The following is a 24,281-nucleotide window of genomic DNA, read 5'->3' as shown; positions in this document are numbered from 1 at the left end:
CTACATATCAGATTTTCCTTGACATTTTCTCTTTGCCACATGAAAAAGTAGAAATACACCTTAAAATCATTAGATCCTAAAATAAAAAATAAACAAGATATTTCCACCTGTTTCATAATATAATAATTTTGCATTCAGAATCTGCTGCAGGTTATTGATTCTTGATGGGGGCAGGGAAAGCCTTATTTATTAAAAAAGTGTTGTCCTTTTTCACAGATCTGAATTTCATCTGTTTCATATCAGAGTATAAACCTCTATTTGAAAAGGACAGCAGACAGTAAGAATATCACCACTTACAAATTCTATTCATTTTATTAGTCTTCATCTTAGTGATAACAGGAAATAGTTGTATTTTATTGCATCAAGTCCTATTGCTTTCAAAAACTAAAATGAAATGACTATGAAAGAAAAAGTAGGGAAGTTGACTTAGCGCCATTGTAGCTGCAGTTGTAGAATTTAATTCTATTTTTTTTTCCAAAAAGAAAGACAAGGGTGAAATTCTGCAAAATGTCTTCCTTTTTTTTTTTTTATTCAACATATTTTCTTGACCATTCCACATTTTAAAATGTTTGTATCTTGGAATAGCTACATTAAACCTAGTGTTTGTAATTCCTCAAATGGTGGTGGAACTCCTTGAGTGTATGAAATAATTTTTGAGAACAGCCTTTTTGTATCTTTTAAATGCAGAAGCAAATGTGAAGTGACAGCATCATTTCTACCCCATTTTCCTCAAGCCAAACCAGGTGGGAATAGTACAATGCACAATACTAAGAGCACCTTGAAATAAGCTACGTCATATACATATCTATTCATAGCAAACATAAATAATTCTTTCTTGATTTTAGTGCTTGCTTTTTACTCTGCTTCAAAACAATATGTGTACTGAAAAAGGATTATCAATGTCCAAACAACCTAAAGAGCAGTTCCTGTCCCCATAGATGTTTTGGAAATTTTAACTACTGTGACTATTGTTCTCTGCAAAGGGATAACTTTAGAGAAGATCATGAAATGCCAATGTATTTGAAGTAGTTCTTTGCTTTTCTGTATTGTCTTGGATGAGGAGGGTTACTGGTGTGAGGAAAGTAGAGATGCTTTGTGTTGCTTCGACTCACTGAATGGTTTACAGCCTCAGTGGGATTCGTAGTTCAGTCATATTATTGCTTTTAGAGGTGAGCTCATTAAGTCAGCAGTAGCTATATTTTAAATCTTCCAACTGATAGAATAGGTTGGGTTGGAAGAGACCTTTAAAGATCACGTAATCCAGTCCCCTGCAATTAGCAAGAACATCTTCAACTAGATCAGGTTTCTCAGAGCCCCATCCAACCTAACTGTGAATGTTTCATTGCCTGAGTATCTCACTTGAGCATAATTCTGTGTCTTTCTCCATGACGATACCATGATAGAAGGCACAGCCCTCTAACAGAGAAAATCCCTCTTTAATGACATCTGATATTTAGCTGCCTCTGTAGGTTATAAACATTATTGTTGTCTCAATTTCTTTAAAAACTACTGGAAAATGAAGACTCATAGGAATAGAAATGATCTGGTGTGAGCACCAGTGTAAAAAACTGCTTCATTACTTATGCATAGAAAAATGCACCTTGTTTTGCAGAAATAAAACACGAAGGAGTTTTACTTGCTATAACGTATAAGAGTATATTCTATCTATTCTATCAAGAAAGAAAAGATAGATAAGCTTTTCCCTTGCACTTTTACTGTGTCCAACTGGAATGCTTTCTCCAACAGGATTCACACTTAGTCAGACTAAGCCTGGGAGTTTTTCAGAGCCAGAGGAGCAGCTCTAACTGGTGTTACCTGCATAAGGCACTTTCTGGGTCTTTGCTTAACTGCACTACACCATAGCAGCTAAAATAAGCCTGGATTTGCTTTGATCTAAAATGGGATCTGTATGAGGGCATCCTTACCTCTAAATGGAAGTTTATTGTGTGGTTTTAAACAGATTCATTCCACCAGAATTTAGGCTCCCAATGGAGGGTCCTTACCCAACCGACTTAACGAGCATAAGAATACAATTGCTGTATTGTAAGCTTCCTTGCTTAATTTAGTGGAGAAAGAAAAGTGTGTCCTAGGGAAAATTCATAACTTAATGAGAGCCCTGAAAGTTTTTTAGTCCTCTCACTGACTGCAGGATGAGCTTGAGTAGACTCCTAACTCAGAATCTTCATTTAAGTGCTCAAAAATAGATGGACTGAATCTGAACCAGAATCTCCTTATTTCGGGTCCCACTCTGTTCAGTGTCAATCATTCAGCAAGTTCATTCTGTATGTGGACAAACTAAAATGATGTATGTCTAGGAAGGTCTGAATTTAAAAGTCTTTTGTCTGAAAAGACATGAAAGGAACAGTATAGTCAATAACATAAAATACAGATAAGATCTTTTTGAATACATCTATCTTTCTCTAGATAAATCATAAAGGTATAATGACATCACCTATGCTTTCTACACCTCTATCCTCTCTTGAAAATATGAAAAAAAACCCAAAAAAAACCACCACCAAAAAACAACATAAGGAACTCTTTTACATTATTGAGTTCTAAAATATAAGTAGGATTGTAATGCAAATGGTTTCAAGTAGTGCCTCTGTTTTTCATTCAGTGCCCATTGATTTAGAGAGAAATGCCAGAAACAATTAGAAAAAACCCAAGAAGTGTTCTAAAAACAAATATATATGGTGTTTTCACATTTAATCTTAGCTATATATTTCAGAAATCAACATGGCTTTTATTCAGGACATGTATTTGCCAATAATACATTTGATTAAACTAGGAAAATTAGACATACTATCAGTAGCTTGCTCCCAAATTACACAAGAAGAAATTAGATACATTTTCAGTAGCTTGCTCTCAAATTTCTACAGTCTATGAGTCACCAGATTCTTCCTGCCAAACTAAATATGTCTGTAAAAGGCTGGAAAATTTAATGGAAAGAAACATAAAACTTCAAATACGTAGGAAAAACTAAGTTTTTTTCATGGAAGACCTGTTGACTAGTAATTCAGGAATTTTGGGGATGTAGAAACAAATTATTGCAACAATATTATTATTTATTCACAGAAGTTTCAAGGTAAGAAGCATAATCACTTTTTTTGCTATGTTAACCTAAAATAAATATCCTTATTAGCTTTTATGCAATCTGAAGTAATCAATGAAGACTTACAAAAAGAAGTTGTAAGGCTTTCATTATAGGAGTAGAAGCTCATATCCAGTCATTTTCATGGGGCTGAGTTAAAAGAAACCTTCAGTATAGTAATGGATGTCTGAAAAAAATCCTTCTTGTAAACTGGATTTATTATATGTGGTCTGGAAGAGCCTGCAAATATAATTAGGAATGTACTCATCTTTTTCAGATCCTCAAGCAGAATGACACCTTCCCTACAATATTCTCCATGACACTTAGATGTTTTATACCCGTGTATAAGCCATACATTTAAAATTTTCTTTAGAATACAGAGTTTGTGTGCGTAATTTACGATTTTATCCATGGCCTTAGAAGGATATGGCTGTTAATGAACCTTCTTTTCAAGTTAAACCAATTTTCAGTAGGATTTGTTTTCCTAGAACCTGCTGTTTATAGGATTTGGGGGTATTAAGTGTTTATATTTTGGAGATACAAATGATGTTCCTAGAATATTTATTTTCAGAAAGAAAACAGTTCACTGAGCTGGATTGAATCAGAATGGTCTGAGCCAACCCCTTCCTTTTTCTGCATACTCAGCCTTGTGTAAATCTCTGCCCAATACACAAAGACACAAACAATATAAACAAATAGTTCTGTATAAAAAATATAATATAAATTCAGGTTTGCATGAGTCATAATTTCCCAAAGGAAAGGTTTTAACAGGACACTTTTTCCCTACTTCCACACTTTTATGGGCACATAAGGAAGCAGAAGGGCCTGCTGTCTGGAAGCATTCTCTTACTCTAGAAGGGATATATTACATAAATGGGAAGACTGGGATCACAGCTGAATTTCAGAATAAGATGGGAAATATTTAAATATACTGTAGACTCAAGGAAAAAAAAAAAGGCAAGAGACATATGAGCCCTAGAAAGTTTCTTTGATAAAAGGAAGCTATTCAAGTTTTCACTATTAAAGGATTTAACATGAGATAAGCAAATGCATTCTGCTCTGCCTAGTGAGAGTAAGGACATTGAAAACAAAAAAATTCTCTGCGTATGGGATTCAATCAGAAAACATGGAAAGTATCTCAGACTAGGCTGGATTTTTGTAGGAATTTAAGTAAGTCCACAAGCTGGACTCACCCACTGGTCATTATATGGTATGCCCCTCCAAAGACTATGGATGTGTTAGAATTTTTGTTCTCAGAACCCCATTTAGTGATGCAAACATGAAATATGGCTGTCATTACTTAAAAGTTAGACCCAGCATTTGGGCTTTATCTTTTGTAATGGTTTTTGCACTAAATGCACCACATAGAAAGTAGGCATTAATGGCTTTTCCTTCCTCTTGACATTGAAGTTCCTGTGGTTATTACCAGAGATAAATTTAGCATAATTTCTTCACTAAGTATACATTTGTGGTATTTGTCTTGATTTCTAGACTGAGAAATTACTTAACTGTTGGTTATCTCTTTCATTTGTTGTCATATTTTTGAACAATTAAGCTTGGATTTGGTTTAACAAGCAAGGCCAGATCCATCCTTTGTTAGCAAAGCACCGAGTTGCCTTTAAGTCTCTATTTGTTTTTCAGTGATGTGAAAGGGTTTGAAAGGTGCCTAAGAGCTAAAGTGCTGAATAAGCCCAGAGAAACGGCTCTGTGAATTTCCGCCTTTGGAATGAACACTGTGCATGGAATGCCCTCCTTGCCCAGGTAGTAAATGCAAAAGGTTTTAATTAATGGGGCATGTGGTTCTGCTGAATGGAATGATTTGCTCTGTGACTCCTGCTGCTGATCAAAAATCACAAATGCTTTATTGATACCAGAACAAACAAGGAGGTCCATACGCAAAAGTTTTGGCTGGTTGCACAGAGCATGTGCCAGAGCTGAAGTCAGGGAAGGGTTTTTCTCAGTATTTAAGATTCAGTGGAAAAGTAAGAGGGGCAGCTATGCCAAGAATTAATGTTGATTTTGCCAAGGGCTTCTTTGAGTGACTTTATCCAACATGAGACTAAACAGTGTATTAAATACACATCTAGCAGTTAGGGAATCAAATGTCAAGTAACAGCTTTCTGTTATTTGAGACCAAATTTGAAGCTTGGTCTAGTGCATAAAAAAGGTAAACATCATAAAAAGCAATAACATCTCTGATATCTACCAGCTAAAAGGGACATATATAAATTGAACTTGTGGAGAAAATGTACTTATTTGGTTTTGATAGTAGGCACTTTTTACAGAGATGTTTCTTGTTGAAATTTTGATCAATGATTTGTTTCCAGTCACTTCATTAAAATTATCATCACTACTGCAGTCCCTCTTAAAGTTGAAAAATTATAAAATCCTTGGTGATCTAAGGAACTAGCTGCAGAGACCTGTTTGTAGGGACTAAATTTAGTGTCTATCAGAGGCTAACTCTTCCTAGACTTACTCTGCAATCCATGGAGAAAGAAGACAGAACCTCTCTGTTATTAAGGAGGTAACTTAAGGAGATTAACCTCACTAAACTGAGGTTAACCTTTATGAACAACTCCTTATGCTTTCTTAATGTGGTAAAAAAAGAGAAAATTCTTTCAAAGACTGGCTTATTTTCAGAGATCTTCCTCAGTGTTTACTACCAGGGGCAACAAAGCACACAGCAAACTTGTGTCAGCTGTTTGACTCTACAGTGATATCATTCCAGAAGCCAGAACTGTTTACTTTCCTGTACAGATCCATCAGCAGCTGCACCTATAGTTCTGGTTCCCTGAGCACTACCCCTGCAGACCTGGGTAAAGCACACCTGAGCTCCTTTCCAGGGTAAGAGGTAAGGAACCTAGGGATAGATAGAGAAATACACTCAAATCTTCCATAGATGCAATATTTGGACGTGAATGGGGCATGTAGCCAGACCAAGGAACTCAAAAACACTCTCAGATCTTGCTGTGTGGACACAGTCAAGATGACCAGCACATGTTTGCAAAGATTTGTAAGACTGTCAGTGACACCAGAGTCTGTGTGTGTCCGTGGCAGCTTTTCAGCATGCCTCTGCTGGGCTTCTAACATTAACATTCCTTTCAATCAGGGATGCAGAGAGGAGCTAATGACTCATAGCTCCTACAGGTATGGAGTGCTTAAAGAACTGAGTGCCATGCCATCTCTTGTAATTATGCTGATAGGTTTGACAGGCCTAGAAACTTTAATAACATCTTAAAAGCAGACTTCCTGAAGTAAACAAGAAGCTCTTAACTAGAGGGAAATGGGAGAAGCAGAACTTAATTGCCTATTGCTCTGCTGCTTGTTTCCTCTTTTCTAAGGCAGCAATTCCTCCACATATACCTTAGATCTACAAAGCAATGGGATCTCATGACAGCTCTCATCACCCAAAATTATGTTCACGGGCTTATCCTGATTTTCAGATGATTATAAACTAATAGTCTTACATTGTGCACAGCTGGGGATTTTCCCAAGGACAGCACACAATTTTGATTGTATTAGTGGAGAAAAAAAAAAAAAAAAAAAGTAGTAAAAATCTGCAGTAATTCTCCTTAATGCAGTTGACACAGGGAACATTAAGCTTGATGCCAGAAAAGCCTATCTTTTATGGGATTCACTGCTTTAAACATGCTTTAAACGTGCTTTAAACAATGCTTTAAACATGCTTTAAACAGAGGAACTCCAGTGTCTCAGGTACCCAAATTCAGCTCTTTGCTTTTTTATGCAAGTGATGGTTCAGAAGATTACCCATAAGACTAAAGTAGTTTTTTTAGCAGAAAAAAAAAGGTGGAGTTTTAATTAATGAAGTTGCTTGTCATGGTTTCAAATAAGTATTGCCATCTAACTTGGGCTTTAGAAATTAGAAGACTGAAAATGTCTAAGGAATTAAGAAATCTGTTTCTTCATTGGCACTCGTGTATTGTTAGAGAGACTGTTATGTATTTATTGTAAAAGGAAAAGGTACATTTTCAAAAGAGAAGAAACTAGATAAAAAAGAATAAAGCATTTTCTCCTTAGAACAAACTACTAGATCTCATGGTAGTAACAACCCTGAGAAAACAGCATGAGCAAGAATGAATGATTGTTCAGCAAATTCAACATTTATGAAGATTTTTTTTTTGAGTAATCTGCAAAGTAAATTTCTGTGATAAGACTAGACTATTCTAAGAAAAAATTCCCGCCTCTTAGGCTTTCAATTTTGTAAGTTTCCTGTAATTTCTCCTTTAAGTTTTTCCAACATTCTCGCCTGTCAGCGTTGTTTTGTAATGAGTGCACCATGGTAGACCTTTCTGGACATTAAAATTTAAGTGAATGTCAAAGCCACCCCACTTGGCTTCATGACTCTTGGATCCAGAGGTTTTGAGATTGGAGAAACATTGAGAAAATCTGTGTTTAAGTGTAGCCACTTTTGTAGCTGTGGCCAGGTTCTCTGTAATCTTCTAACAAAACCTAGCACACATGAACCTGAGGGGCAGAAGTTCTCCTAGAGATATGTCCCTAGGTAAATGGTGGGACAATCTGCTTTTTTCTGGTAAATGATAAGAAACAAAAAACTGTCTGAGGAGTAGCCAGTGCTGGTTGGAGTTAAATGTGACCAAGGAAAAAAAGAAGATGCTCAATTTGGGGATTTGTGCTGTATTTTCCCTTAAAAATATTTGAAAAAATGCTCCTTGTCAGTCTATCTCAAGACAGAGAGTGGTAGAAATCACATTTTACTTTCTCTTGAAGTCAGTACCTTGCGTGTGGTAAGCAGCTGGGGCATCTCCTCAGAATCTCTAAGGAGTTTCCTTTTATAATTAGAAAGTTGGGCAGAGTAGACTATGTAAAGGAAATTTTTGTCTTCCAGTCCTAGCCACAGATACATCCTTGTGGCTGGGAAGCACAGAGTTTCAACAGAAAGTAATACAATTATTTCTATCTTTACTTCCACCCACAACTCCCAAGGAATAGTCAGAAGCTTTGACCTTGACTCAGAACCAGGAATTCCACCTCAGCCAAAAGGTATTCTTTATATTTGGAGTCTCTAGTGAAATATAGAATGATGGAAGAAAAAAAAAATTCCTCACAGCTATTTCCTGTGCAAGTTAAAGGCAAATACTACCATTGATTATACTTTAAAGGAACCAGAGTATGAGAAAAGAAGGCTTAAAATGCTACTTTTATTGACATACTCTTTGCAACAAAAGAAAAATTTCATTGGGTTTTTACCTCTGCAAATGATGTGGCATTCTTAAAAAGTCCCAAGAAATCAAGCAACATTTTTAACTTCTAATAGTATGCAGCATTCTGTAGTACATTTGATATGAGGATCTCAATTTGTTTTACCAATGTTACTGGGCTTACTTTTCTCTAGATCTGGATTTTAGATTGAACTCTAACAAATAAGAGGGAGAGGGTTAAAACAGATTAAGTTTCTTCCTCTTATTTATAAGTAGCCAGGTAGAGCACACACATTACTTGGCATCCAAGGGGCCACATACATGTCAGCTTCATAACATTCCTGTTGAATGATGCAACTGCAGGCTACTGATTGCAACTGTGCAAGACTCCTCAAATGGGGTGGCCATCCATAGGTAAAACCTTCCATAAAAAACAAGATCGACATTTATGGTGTCATTACATTATTTTTAGTGAAAATTCAGAATGTCAGAAAACAACACAGTCTAGACAGAAAGTCTAAACTGACAGCAGATAAAGGTCAAGATTGCAAAGGTAATGATCTCCTTTGAAACACTGGAAGCCAATCATGGTATTTGAAATTAAGGATGACCTAGCTTGGGGTAGAGGTTTGAAACAGATTGTGAAACCTTAGAATAACTGAGATTGAAAGCAAAGAGCATTATTGCTAATGATTAGCATTTCACATGACCTCTTACCTTGAGGATCACAAAGTACACCTAACAGTAGGTCTGATTGCTGGGCAGTAACAGCTACTCTTGTGGAAAGCAAGCATGAGAGGTCTCTGAACCAGCAGCAAACATTTCGCTGGTAGAGAACCACCTGAGATTCGTACACAGTAAAAGAACCGTTGCTCTGCTGTTCTATATGTATTGTCTCAATGTTTTCTGGTGCAGAAACAGGAGGGGGAGATGACAGTCTTTACATGCACTCCAGCAATAAAACATTTGTAGGACACTCAAATAATCCCTAACTCTGCTGCTAATAAACACAACAGATTTCGGTGTAAAAATGAGCACCTGATGAGTTTGTAGAAAAATGTAAATTCCTATATGAGAGATTCCAGTGCTTTTTTAATACTGTGTTTAGCACCAGAATACTCAGCTAAACAGCACCCTGGAGTAGGTGCTTATTCACAGGAGTTGAGGTGTTAAATACAGAAAAAAAAGGTTCTTTGGTGAATAGTGGATTACTTTGTATATGTAAAACTAAGGTTCCAAAAGTGAACTTAAATAAAACATGCCAAGAAGATAGTGAAAATCTCTACAATTTATATGTTGAAGAAATTAGAATTTTCTGTAATTTAGAAGTGCAAGAGTCTGAATTTGTTTTTACTGCAAGCAAGGAAAAAACATTGAAAGCAGTGACTCCATGAATAGAAATAAATAGGAATAGGGTGGATATGATCAGAAAAACAAAAATGGTAGCAGAGAAGACAAGAAGCTTCAGCCATGAAGGAATATCAAGGATATCAGAGAAATACATATTGTTATTAAAAGTAAATGTTAGCTTCAGAGGTTATAGGAGCACAAATTCTATAGTTTTGAAGAAATGTATTAATGAATGTGTTCAGAATTAATATATTCCTAACTAAAAGTTTCATTAACTTTAAGTGGCAAATAGCCAAAATCAGAAATAGGTTTCTGTTATATAAAAGTTGAGTATTTCTTGATCCTCACTATTGCAGAGTTAATTTTATCTGTTGCCTGTACTGGTGTTGGTCTTTATTATCTCACCATGCATGAATTTCCCTCCACCTGTATTTAAATGATGAAGCATGTGGATACTTGGATGCAGTAACTTTCTGCTTGCTGCCTTCCAGATCTTCATTTTTTTTAAAACCAGATGTTGAAGCTTAGTGTGTTTTTAATATGAAAAAGTGTGTACTTAAAGAGTTTACTAGCAGTCTCACATAACAGGTACATGTAGTTCTGCCTCATGAGTGTCTTGGGTTTGGTGTTTGCTCTCATTCATTTGATTTCAGTGACAGGTCAGTGGAAAGCAGGAACACAGCAGGTGAAATAGCAACAGCTGGAAGGTGGTGAAAAACAATAACAAGTCTGAAAATACAAATTTATCAGAAAGAGAAGTTTAACACAGGCACAACATTATTCCTCACTGAGGATTTATGGTAACTGAAGGCTTGAGCATCTTTCAGGTATAAGACACCAGTCCTAGTTGGCAGCCTGGATGATCATAGCTAAGCTCATTTACAGCAGTTGCAGACTCCAGTGGATTACATGAAAGTGTTTAGCAGTTAATGGAAAGAAAGGGAGGACTTACTGAAGTAAAAGCCTCTGTCTCCACACACAAACTGAAGAGCATCAACCAGCTCAGCACCACAGAGTGTCTCTGGGCCAGCAGCAACAGAACTGGTTAAGGTAAGCAAACACAGGCCAAGGTAGAAGAAATGGATGTAGGACACAGTGTGCATCTTCACCTGCCAAGGAAGCAGAAACAGTGTCAGAATTTCCCCAAAGAGTCTTACAAAAAATGACTCCTGTACCCTTGTGAATGAGAATGAATGTGTACTGTGATTTCTTGAACAATAAGCATGGTATCAGGAAACGCCTCCCCGTGATTTCGCAACTGCCTACATGTTCTTGTCTATATATTTTGGAAACTGATTATTTATTCTGGTGAATTCTCACAAGCACATATAGTTAGGGAACCCTGTAGTATCTATGACTTATATTTGCTTTTGGAAAGCAAAAGATGGAAGAGTGCAATAAACAGACAAAGGGAAGCCTGGAATAATATAAATAAAGAAAGCCTTGAATTGGTTTGTCTCAGACCAGATAAGCTAAGAGGGAATATGACAGGTGCCTGCCAATGTACTGTGGGAAATGGGGGTGGCTTAGGATGGAGAAGGGCTGTTTAAACTAAAATCAACATTGTCACAACAATAAATGGCTCTAAACTTGCTGTAAGGAAATTTGGCTCAGTAGAAAAAAAGTTCATTATTAGTACACCACAGTTCTCCAGCCACCTTAGAAAGGAAAACACTAGGACAAACCAAAAATGTTGCAAGGTTCAATTTGCCAAAGTTACAGGAATTGATGTGGGATCTGCTGTAGCAGAATACCACATTCAGTGACTCTTACAGTTCCCTGTTACTAGCAGGCAAACATTTGAGAAATTAACAGGACTGTGAATTTTAAACCATTAAAAATTTCTATTTTTACTTGTAAGCAGCTATATTTCATTGACCTTCATTATCTCCTCATAGGCAAATGTTGCCATGAGGTTAATACAGAGGTGATAATTCTTTTCTCATTTACATTTGATTACAAACTATCTTCCGGTACTTATGACCGAAGAAAGACCAGTTCTCAATGGGTGTAAAATTGCACCAATCCATTTAGTCACTTATTTTTGTATCCCTTTATGTCCACCCAATTTCTTACCCAACATGCAAAGAAGGTAGCTTTTACTTTTAATATTAAGAAAAGCTATTTATATATAGTAGCAGGACACTGAGTAATGTGCTTCATGCATATTTTGAGCTTGTTTAGATCACTTGCCAAAAATGATAGTTTTGAAAGGTGTAAATCTGCATTTAATTTCATTCTCTTTTAAGGTTAACATTAGCATTGCAGTCAGGTAAGAAGTTACAAATCTGTCTTCCACATACAGTTAAACTTGGCTTAAAACTGCTTTGTGTTAGCAGTCTAGGGCAAAGTAATTGAAAGTAAAATGATTCATCTTCCCTAAAGTTTCTTTCAGGGGTTCAGGGGCCACTTAATCTTTGATATTTCTTCACTGAACTTTTGAAAAAAAGATGTAGTTATCTATTTTCTGATCAATTGGGATCTGATCCAGTGTGATATTGAGCCTTTTTTAGTCAATAATTTTTAAGAATTCTTATTTTCTTGGCAAGAGATCTTAGTGCCTTGCTGGATGAGTCTCTTATTTCCACTGTAAAAATAATGAATAATTTTAAATCCCGTGATATATCATAAAAAAAAATATTTTCCCATTCACAAGTGTCTTTAGCCAACTTTGCCATGCAAACCCCACCAAGCTCAAATGTATGGTCATGACTTCAATGGCAGATGGAGAAAGATCAGATTGTAAATGAATGATGATTACATGAGGCACTATTTCCTGCAATGATTCCATATCTTAACATAAATTTCTTTTTTCCTTTGCCATATTTTTGAATTTGTAAGATAAATGTGATGCACCTGCAGTTTAAGATGGTTCCTAGTTCTGAGGAGGTAAAGCAGAAAGCTGTTTAGCACACTGCCTCAGAAAGCTGAAAGACATTACAAATACAAGAACATTATGTATTTAACAATTTGTTCTCGTATAACATTTGGTCCAGAAATAAACATAAATTTTAGACATTTAACAATTTTTTATTTTTAAAGACTTCTCAGCTGGCTTGCATTTTCAGATAAATATCAGCACTGAACTACGACAAAACAGATTATCTACTGTTTTTCCTTTAGTGGAAGCCAAAAAAGGCTGCACAGTATAAACCACAGAGAATTTCTAACTTTATCTCCAAATTTAACAACAGTCAAGAACTTTCAAACAAGTAAAAACTTTGCAGAAAAGAAAACAGGCTCACATGTTTCTGAGGTTCAATAAATTGTTTGATAAATCAAGTACTGTTTCATTAAAGCAAATTCCAAAACACAGTTTAAAACTTTAACTTTACTTCATCATTTTAATTAAACACAACATTAATTGATTCAATATGCCTGTGATAAAATCCAAGTACCCCTTTATATCTGAGGGGAATATTCTTAAGAAAATACAGAGTTGTAATCCAATATTGCTGCAGGTTCTCTACAATCAAGCAGGGTACTTACATTATCCCCAATCTGACTAGAAAGTTGAGAGCTTAAAAGAAAACGCATTGGCGTGTGGGTGGGGTTTGTCGAAGCATCTAATTACGTTAAGAAATTGAATACAGGTTCAAGATGAGCTTGGTTAAGCACTTCTTTTACTTGCACAGAATGACTGACCATATTTTCACAGCTGGAATTTCCTCTTTTTTTCAGTAAAATAGCCAGCTTTTGCTACATTGCTCTTTTAGTAGTCCAGAAGAGTAGCACTACAAAGGAATGTCATATATGAACACTCTGCATTTCAGTCACTTATTAATTCCTCTATGTAAGTCCCCTTCTTTTAACAAATTATCACTTGACACAAGTTGTGCATAAGAATTCTTCACATGCTTGGTCATTTCAGTAACATGTAAGAACATCTGCAAGAATTGTAAGTATCGTGCAGGAGGCAACATTTTTTTGTAGACTGTATGCTACAGCAAGAAATCAAGAGTTATATCTTCAAAATTACATTTTATTCCAGAGGGGCTGGGCCTGATTATCAAGCCATAGTAGAAATGTGCAATTATTATGAAATATCAGTATTCACTGGTAATTGTTATATAAATAAAGCATATATACTCTGGAGTGGATCAAGGCTTAAATACTGTTAACTTTGAGCAGAGAATCTGGGCTACATGCTAACCTAAATCAATATGTTCCATTGATTCCAAGGAAGCTTGGCAGGATGCACAGCTGAGGAACTAGCACATTACTTTTATGTCTCTTAGAGCCTTGCTCAATACTTAAAAAAACCTCCAACCCTTCTTCTTTCAAGTATATTGGAAAGGATGCCCATTTATACATTAAGGGAATGATTTCATCCCTTGCAATTTCAGATCTGTAATTAGGTCATTAAGGAATGAGATAAGTGTGTTTTAAGTGTAAGAGCAACTTTAAAAAAATATTAGGCCCTAAGCAATTAAAATAAGATAATTCTTTCAACTCCATAAATATCCTTGCAAAATACTAAAGGGAAAAAAAGTTCTCGACGGATATAAATTTGCAGATAATGGAAAGTTGGACTAGAGCCAACTGACAGAAACAGAGGTCAATGCACCTACTGAAGTCAAATTTACCTTAAGACAGTTTATATTATTGTGCAGAAATTACAGGGTCATAACATCAAACTTCACATGCAAACTTTCCTGAGAAAGCCCTCCCTAGAAGGGAAAACTTGGAGATGAACATGTAAAGGAATTTCCATTTTCTTTATGTACAATTGCTTAATCTGTACAAATATGCAAGGTCAGCAAGAGTCGCAGCTGGTTTCTAATGTAGAAAACAAACTGAACTTCTCATTTACTTTTAATTTATGAAAGCAAAAACCAAGTAAATGCCACGATGCTGCCAGAAAATTGCTGCAGTGACAACATCCCTTAAAAGTTTCCTTGTGAAAGCATGAACGTTTTCTCTATAATTGTGTATAATAAAACTGCAGAAACTTAACATGTGAATAGTACCTTTTTTCCTATAAAACCCTGCACCTGCAGAAAATAGCTAAAAGTTCATGTTTTTAGAAGCATTCATTAACAATATAGACAATGATGTAAGTGGACCTTTTAATAATGACATAACTGAAATATTACAAAGTTCTCTGAATAGAAGTGAAATTTAAGACAGGTATTTGCAATACTTTACCCTTACAGTTATCTATGTAATTACAACTATTACATACAGCCATTTTCCAGATCACATAAAATTGCATGTTCAGCAATTTATAAATAATTCTCAGTTCTAAAATAATGTTATTGAAAAGTGCACAATACTCCTCAAGCCAGCAGCAGACAATACACAGCAAAATAAAACTAAAAATTATTTAAAATAGTAATAAAGATTTACCTTCAAGAAATCACACAAGCAGCACTTAACTAATTGTGTTGAAAGACTGTTGATTTTTTCCATTGCTTCTTGAAAGTGCAAAGTCTGGAAATGAATTTGTTAGCAGTAATGATGAGAAAAAAGAAATCCAGAGAGATGTGAGATGTTGAGAGCAATGTCACATTTCAATATTGAGGACTTTATTCCATTGCGCAGGCTCTATCTGCTCTGATTTTAGCAGTGACAGTGAGATTTAGCAAACAGAAGAGGGATTTAGAGAAAATCCTCACATTTATCTACATTACACAGACACTGTAGACAGGAAACAGCTGGGGGAGCATTTGCCTCTCTCTCTCTCCCTCTTCTGGCAAAGTTACCGAGTAAGGACTTTTTTGGGCATGGTGACAAATAACATCATACCTTTGCATTTTAAAACTAGAGCACAGAAGCATATTTTTTCCCCTTTAAAAGAATGTGAATTAGTGACTGAGGGGTTAGCACACAAAAAGAGTTTGTGCTGCCATGAAAAATAAGAAAATGTATTCTGGTTAACTTTCAGGTAGCTGTGTGCGTGTGTTTGCCTTTGTGTGTCTGCATTTCAAATATATGAAAACTTAAATATGGATAGGTAGTGTTTGTATATATGCATACCTTTGTGTATATATGTAAACACACATTTTATTTATGCATTACAGCATAGGTATTTTATTTATTTAGTAAAAAAAGGCAGGCAGGCAGTTATCTACTTTTCCCTTAATGTATCTTTATGTTATTATACTTGGCACACCAATATGCTGACTACCAATTAAAACCTCCAACTCTCTCCGTGATTAACCCTAAAACAGCAGTTTGTAATTTGCTAAAAATAACAGAATTGTTGAGAACTACTTGTAAATAGGGCAAAATAGCTTTGTGATGTTTCAACAACCACACAGGAGAAATAATGTAATTTCCTAGAACTTACAGTACTATGAATAGAGTAATACAAGTAGCTGAGTTTGGGGGGCTTCCATGACATTTACATCTGCTGTTGTAATTATAAAGTGATAAGCCTCCCCCCCCCTCCTTTTTAGTAGTAATTTTCAAATTTCTCTTGATAACAATTTAAATGACACTGAGAAAGAGAGAATTCAACTTTATTAGTTCTGCAATACCTAACTTCTGCCTTTTTATTTTTCCTCAATTATGAGTATATTATAAATAACACCAGCTGGCCAGCAACATGCTCTCACGGGTTATGATGTCATTCAAATCCCTCAACTGTGTTAGTGGCTTGCAATGTGCTCCAAGCCAGCTGTTTTTCTATTTATAATGTATGCTTGCATTTCAATACTTAGCTATTGAGAATAAAGTTAGGATGTTGTTTTATAGACGCAGTTTATACTTGTTACCCTCGGAGTTTGGAAGATGGCATTTAAAAGTAGAGGGCTAGACAAGGCTGCAGCTCCAGAGACCAAACACATGTCACAAGCAGTGCATGATTTCCATAAAAGCTCTTCCAGAACATCGCATTTTGTCCCTGTCTGCTTCCACTAAGTGAGGGTTGCATGCTGAGGTGTTAGCTGTACTTTATTATTGAAAATAACAATTGAGACCATGTTGGCCCAGATCTGTTGTCAGTTTTCAGATCCACCTTGAACTATAGGGTGCTTGCCAGGCAGAAAGGACGCATTTAGTTTTTTGTATCCTCTATGAATGGCTGATACTCTGCTCTGTGCAGTTTTAAACAGTGTATGGTTAGCTAAGCTGATTAATCTTTGGAAGGGATTTCTTCTAATGTACCATAATGGCAGAAGCACAGGGGGCTTGGAGGTAATTTTGCTTGGTTCAGGTAATACTAATATTTCAGGTATTCTGATACATATTTGTACTGCAGGTGCTGTGTTTTAATGTTCTGCTCTGTTTTATCCTCCCCTCTGCACTTCAGAGGTCACTGAGTGGTGGCACCATTCTGAACATACCTTGATGAAGCCTGCTGCAACTCGCTGGACGTGTATCACTCATTCCACTAGCCTTAGAGAAGAATGTGGGATGACAAATTAGAAAGCTCTGATAATCTTTATAATCTTTACCTTTTTTTTTTTTTTTTTTTTTTTTTTTGCTTTTTGCAGCACTACAGATGAGTGCACACACTTCTGCCTTTTCCTTCCTAAATAAGAGAAGGAATACGCTCCTCCATAACCTCCCTGCTGCCCAGGCTTCAAACACTCCTCACTCTTCACTGTTTGATTTCTCCAAGGTTTCAGCAGGCCTCTCTTGGCCATGACAGCAGCAAGCAATAGAAAGTTCAGCTTTGGGCTCTCAGGGTAATCAGAGAATCAGAGGGGTCTCTAAACAACTGGTAATGCTGTATTCTGCATTCTCAACGCACCTGACCAGCCAAAGGATCTGTCCCTCCTCACTTCTTTCTTTTGGTTCTTGTTTTAAAGTGGTATTGAAAAGGCAGGAAAAAAGGAGATTCAAGAAAGGTTTCCATTAGGGATTTTTGGTCTTAGTGCTGTACTTTTCTTGACAAAGACCTTTATTTTTAAGAGCAAATTAAAAATCCCTCAGCATGTACTGATCTGGGGTTCTGGGGATCACTAGTTTCCTAAATAATGCTTCTATGCTGGTGATAGTATCCTAGTCAGTATGCAGTCAGTTACTATTGGAGATTGGTTAATTTATCCCTTGTTAAATATAATATAACTTTTTAAACCACTTAGAATAAAGTACTATGTGACTGGAAGCTTATGTAATTGTATATGTTCCTTTAGATAAAATGCACCTGTAAATGACAGAGTTTATGGCAGTTTTCAAAATATTTACAAAAGATGGACAGATGAAAAAAGTTTTCTAATTGGAATATGTGTAGCTATTCTACATTAAAAGGCAATAGCACATATATCTGTGTTTGGCTTCTTAAGTATAACCTTTACTATTATAGTAGCCACAAAGACATATGAAATGTGTGAGAGATGGAATCCGGTATTTATGTGTATTTATGTGTCCTGACCCTCATATTTTGTACTTTAATACTCCAATGATTTCACTAACATGCTCTAATGCGATAGATCTCATGTGTCAGTTTTTCCAGGGACAACTCTGTTTTATAGAAGATAGCAGATACAAAAATCCTAATTAATATATTGTCCCGACCCAAATCCTTTCTTAAAAGTTAGGAACATTGCCACAATGTCTAAAAACACCCGAACCAGTGTGCCTTTGTTGTGCATTCTTCTCCGTTAGATCTCTCTTACCAAATGCAATTAGTTGTAGCTGTTGTCTGTTTTTTTACACTGGGATTACAAGTTCTCCTATAGAAAACCAAGAAAGAACCACTCTAGTAGAAAGAACCACTGTAATAGATATCACCACCATAACAGATATCACTGAGAGGGTGATAGGGCATGGTTTAGGAAAGGATGGAAGAAGGCAAATAAACCCAGTGGCTGGCAGACAGCTGTTCTTCATAATATAAAATGGCAGAGACAAATTTGTCTTTGCAGGAAGAGGTGAAGGGGAGTATTTTATTAATATGGGATTCTGTTTTGAAGTCAGTGATTAATCAAATGTATGGTGGAAAATTCCTTTCATCAAATTAAAAGTTCAGAAGTCAAAAAAAAATTTTGCTAGTTGATATGAGCTAAAGAAGTTTTTTTTTAAAAAAAGGCTCAGACACCTTTTGTAATGGTGACCCAAGCAGCATCATCACTAGATGAAATACAAGTGACAAATTTGATGGGAAGGATGAGGGCATGCATACTGAGCTGTCATTGCTTTGTCAGTATTTAAGAGACGCCAAGGAGAAAGAAGGACCATGAAGAACAGTTTCTCATTTGGGCAAAACAGGGAGAGTGCAAGCTTCATAATTTAGTTTTAGGGAGAATCACATAAATTGAAATCCTTTCTATTTGCTGATAAGAAAAACATGAGTGTTTCAAGAGCAGGTTGGATTTGTGAGAAATGGCTGCCTATGGCTGATAGGTAGCAGTGGTAAAAAAAATGGTGTTAGTAAGAACTCAAAATTAATCCATGGACTTGTAAACTGATGATGTATGGTGAAAATGCTGTGATTAGTAAGATAAAATGACTTCAAAATTTTAATGTACAGCATTAATTCAAGTAACTGTTTTGATATCTTTATATGAACACGACGTTTTCATTGTTTCTGAAACAAATGTGCTATGAGTAATAGAAAGCCAAATAATGATCCTATTTTCCTACTCAAATAAAATATAGATTAACTGTTGTTGGTTATAATTGTTTACAATTTGAACAATTAAATTCTGAAAAATTATACTATATTATGGAAGCTACGCATTAATTGTGTCATGAGATGAGCTATACTTATGACTGTAAAAAAATACAAAATATCAAAATATTAACTAAACAAAACTAAAAAGATCAAAATATGTGTTTCAACATTTCTGGAAACATTTTTTAAAGTTTTTTTTTTAAATTTCTGCTTTGTGGGAAATTTTGAAATAGTTTGTTCTGATTCAGAATAATCAAAATACCAGCATTTTCCATTAAACTGGAAATTCCCAGTTTTAGCTGTTTGTAGTCTTGCTCTCACTTTCCCAATATTAATTCCTGAATAGGTCATCTTTGCTCAAAAAATTTGCTTACTTTCCTATTCCTAAAAGCAGCAAAAAGTCAGAATTAGGAAAGAGAGAAATTTAGGACATATGACTGCATAAGCTCTATCCTTGCATTCATAGCAAAAAGGTAAAATAAATGTGAATTGGGATGGGCAACCATTAACATATATGTGTATGAAAGGTGATTTCTATGATTCATTTAAATGCCTCTATCACAGAAAGAAGAATGCATAACCTTAGATATTCCCTTAATTTCCAAGACTGTTTCTTCCACATTTAGGTGGAATGTAGAGACATATTAATTTTTTTCCTGGATCATCATTAGCATCAAGGCTAAATCTGTGCTCGCAGATTTTTATAGAATAGGGTCTAGCACATATGTTTAATGGTACTTTGCTTTCTCTGTAGATTAGACACATGAATGCCAATGCCTATGTGCTTTTTTTTAATTGCTGACTTAGGAAAAGCTGTAGAGAGCACTGAATACTGTAAATTTTATTACAAGCAGGTTGTGTATGTCCATAAAAAGCAAACAATGTAAGAAAATTACAAAAATGTCCATCTATTGTATCTTGGCCTGAAGAGCATTGCATGAGTTAGATACTTCAGAAACTACTCCTTATTCTACTTAAAAGCAAACTCTATGTGGAGATAAAATAAGATGTCTCTAAACAAAAAAAGGAACATCTGCTTTGACCATTTAAAATTTATTTAATTTGCAATTAATCTGGTGCTTATTGTATGTTTTAGGACTATTTCTTGTGAGCTCATTTCTCTTCACTCCCATGATTTACTACTCAGAAGGGGCTTATCCCATTAAATTTATACAATGTTTTGTGGACTGAAGCCAATATGTTCTGTATGCTCAAATACTGAGCTCTGTCACTGACATTTTTCTGTATATTTTCATCAAATAGAAGTTACAGATAAATCAGTCACCTCTAGTTTGGCTTATTTATATACTGATAGTCTGGTTTATTTTGAAAAAACCATTAAAAAGCTAATGGAAAAAAATTAACCAAGACCCATAAACAACCTAATCAAATTCTGATTCTTAGATTTTGGTCAACTATGCTTTCATCAAGAAACTACTGAATAATTTAAGTACCAAAAAGAGCCCACAGAAAGACAAAGTTCCTCCAAATAAAATCTATATCAACTCTGATTCATGAGTGCTTCTCTATGACAGACTTCACTGTCATTTTGAACAGAATTGTCTGATCAAACCACCAATTCTGATTTCCTTCCCCTATTTTTATCTTAAAATATGAAGTACGTTGAACTAGAGCAGATTGATCTTAACCTGTGCATGGATTTTGTGGTTCTGAGCAATATCTGTTTAGTAAGCTTGATGTATTTTGCACCCTTTATTTTTATCTGCTGTGCTTTGTTATTTTGTCACTGGATGTGGTTTTAGATTTTCTGAAAGGCAGTGGTAGCTTAGGCCACTGAGACCAATTTTGAAAACTTGTGGTTCTGGGCTTCAGGGCAGCCTGTATGTAAATGAATTAAAACTAACAAAAATGCACTTTTGATCTCTAACAGATCTTAAATATGGTTACATTGAACTTGGCTGTTATTATAATTTCTACCTTTGAATGACCTGAGCCACTTGAGTAATTTCTCCAACCAGTTCCATATTTTTCTCTGTGAGATAGGAATAATAGTTACTTTGGGTACTTTGAGACCCATGGAGGGAAAGTAGAGCAAGCCATATTATGTATTTTTTGGAAAACATTATCATGGCTGAAAGAACACCTCTGCATGTTTATAGGAAGTGACAAGCTACTGTGTTATCCTTGCACATATTGTGTCTCTGTCTTCCAAATGTGTTAAGCACAGCTGGAAGAATTCCCAACAGATGCTTCCTTTTACTTATTTTCTTATTTTTTTTCTATTGCACCATTCACAAGTGTTCTTGTCGAAGACCTACTTCACAAAACTTTTTCTGGAATGATTGCTGTACAATACAAGTACAATCAGGTAAGATAAAATTTTATGCCTCACTACTATGCTGCCTAAAAAAGCAAGGCTGTTATTTAAACTTAAGTAAGAGAGGAGTAAAATCTCCAAAGACAGTGAAATGTAACTGGAAAGGGAGCTGCATCCCAAGAAGTGGAAGACATCAATGCCTGGGATATTAGGGATGTAAGGGAAGCATTTATTAACTAATCCTTAGTCTAAATATGGACTCATGACTGGTTTATAGAATAAGGTCCTGGTTCTACAAATGGATTCATGAGCATAACATTTTTTTGAGGCTCTGAACCTGCCTTTGTGCAGGAAAAAATCCTTTTCTGCCAAGGTTGCTGGCTGGGGTGCTTTTCAGTGGCAATGAGCACCTGCAGAGCTAACTGGACTTCTCTTGGTGCTAGTAGGTGATAACCACTCTTTAAGATTGGCAAGACCATTTTGAATCCTATGCACGCTTTCTGTGATAGCTCAACCTCTTTTCCTTCAGGGTTATGTAGAATTTTAGATTAAAAAAAAAAGCAACAAAATAAAAAAACATGAATATAAGGGTTTTCTAATATGATAAAATAAGAAGAAAGTAAGAACACATGTTTTAACTTTGTTAAAGAAGGGCAAGTCCTGTGAGGAGTATCATGGGCTAGAAGTTTAAATGATGAAGAGAAATATTGTTTGGAATTTTAGCTTTCCTCACAAAAGATTAAGAGAAGGGTGAGCACATTTACTTTGTATTCTGTGTTATCTGTTTAAACAGGACTTTCCTGTTTCTATGTCTACTTTACAGCTCTCCTATTTCAGTTTTCTAAATCTTTATTTTTCTTACTTTTTTTTTCTTACATAGGTTATTTTCTACATCATCTAAAGATTAATATGGCTTCCTTAAAAAAAAGTTACTTTTTGAAAACTCTTTTTATGGGCAAGAGCATTAGCATAATGGTAAAGAACTGAATATTGGTGCAGTTGTGAGATCATCACACATCATCAATGTTTCAAAACACTTTGAGATTTGAAAAGCCTAGCAGGCTGTGTAGCAGATTTTATCAGTGGAGCAAATATCTTTGCTTAGTATTTGATTTTAAAATTTCTCATTCTTTATAAGTTTCTATTTTCATTCTTTTTTCCTTTTGACATAAAAGAGTACATGCAAGCATAATATCCACCTATATTTTGCAATGCTTGTATTTCTTTGGGAATTTTTTATACTTTGCTGTCTTTTGGTGAATGATTCATATTTTAACAGACCTTTTTTATGTGGCTATAGTCATTGCAGGGGATCTGTATGGGACGAGGTCATTCAGAATCACAAGTCTGAGCCAGATCAGCTGTGAACACAAGATCACATTTCAGCTAATAAGGCAGAGAAGGATTCAGTGTTGATGTGGTTTTGTGCTGGTTGCAGAAGGAAACATGGTATTTCATTCTTCATAACTACATAGGGGTGAAGGCAATTTTTATGTGAGCTGCCATAAGGACTGCAGGTACAGAATTAACCTGTCAAAACTCCCCCAAATTTTAACAGGCACACTGAGTTTTGTTTGAAGCTTTGTGTCATGTATGCTTAGAATATTTCTATCTAGTATTAGAAACCTTAAAATTCAGTACTAATAATTGAACCGTGGACTTTAGCAAGATTGGAACATATTGGCTTGGAATCAGTTGGTTTTTTAAAATTCCAGATATATTTTTGATCCTCTTCATAGAAGATGATATTATACTGATAGGTGCATTGTTCCTTTTATTCTAATATTTACTGATAGTTTTTATCGTTTTTTTCTACTCTTATTCCAGAAACGTTGTTTACAGGGAAACAAAGAGTATGCTATGTGCTTTTCTGTCTACTTTGTGTTGTGACAGCTATATATGATTCCAGTCATATTGCAATAGGTGTAAATTTACTGTTCAGTTCATTACTGGAAAAACATTTGCCTATTTTGCCAGTATTTCTTTCATCATAAGAATCCATAGCCTTGTTACTGCATAAAAATAACATCCCTTTCACTCTATATTAAATAATAGGATTTTATGGTTGAAAAATAAAGTGCAGGATATGATAGGAATGAGATACAGTTGCACCTGAACCCTTTCATCAGCTGCTCACTGTGCATTCCACTTCTTTCCTGAATGAAAATTGAATGTTTTTGGAAATACTCTGTAGCTCAGTAATAGGACAAAAAATATGGACTCAAGGCTACCTGAATGAGCACATATTTGGCATCTCCAAGACCACTTTTCAGCCTTGCAAAACATCCTTCTGAATAGCCAGGCATATAATTTCTTGGTCTTTGAGCATGCAACTCATTTTTTTCTTCACAGTTTACTCCTCCTGCCATGAAAATGGTATCTCATTACTATTTAGTAAAATTATTATTGCTTCTCTGTGGGTGCACAGGGCATGTAGTGCCCAAACACTGGAAAACCAGTATTTTGTTCAGTTCCATACTTACCAACAGTGTTGAGTTTGGGGCCTGTGCTTACACTTCACTGTGCAGACAACCCAGTCACCCCCTTTTTAGGATAATTTTTGGATATCACCTTTTTGGGAAAGTCTCACAACGTGGTCAGGTCATGCCTGGAGCCTCAAAATGCACATCTCACTGGGGAACTCAGAATTCCTTCTCAGTTTCATTGTCCTTATGCAGTCACAGGAAACTCACTGGCTAAAGATTGCCTGAGAAACAGCCTCCTGAATTTTTGTGTTTCTCAGTCTTCCTGGAGGCAACCATTTCATGACCTGGCACATCAAAAACATCCAATGTGATCCAGAAGCACTGAGTACTA

General features: G+C 35.6%; 1 protein-coding gene across 2 annotated transcripts in view; it reads right to left on the bottom strand.

Annotated features, from left to right (window-relative positions):
• IGF1 (insulin like growth factor 1) overlaps nucleotides 1-15,290 on the bottom strand; it is a 55,096-nt gene extending 39,806 nt beyond the window's left edge. The window contains exons 1-3 of one of the 2 annotated variants that reach the window (XM_074539020.1): nucleotides 14,971-15,290; nucleotides 12,478-12,548; nucleotides 10,574-10,730 (exon numbers count right to left, since the gene is read on the bottom strand). In XM_074539020.1, the coding sequence (XP_074395121.1) occupies nucleotides 10,574-10,724 (151 nt within the window). In that variant the 5' untranslated portion in view covers nucleotides 10,725-10,730; nucleotides 12,478-12,548; nucleotides 14,971-15,290. The remainder of the gene's footprint in view (nucleotides 1-10,573; nucleotides 10,731-12,477; nucleotides 12,549-14,970) is intronic. The other variant, XM_005482721.4, reaches the window with a different exon arrangement.
• Nucleotides 15,291-24,281: the final 8,991 nt, after the last annotated feature.

Source organism: Zonotrichia albicollis, chromosome 4 (assembly GCF_047830755.1).
Source record: "Zonotrichia albicollis isolate bZonAlb1 chromosome 4, bZonAlb1.hap1, whole genome shotgun sequence".
NCBI classification, from domain to species: domain Eukaryota; kingdom Metazoa; phylum Chordata; class Aves; order Passeriformes; family Passerellidae; genus Zonotrichia; species Zonotrichia albicollis.
Note: the sequence above shows the minus strand (reverse complement) of the source record. Positions and strands in the feature narration are given on the sequence as shown.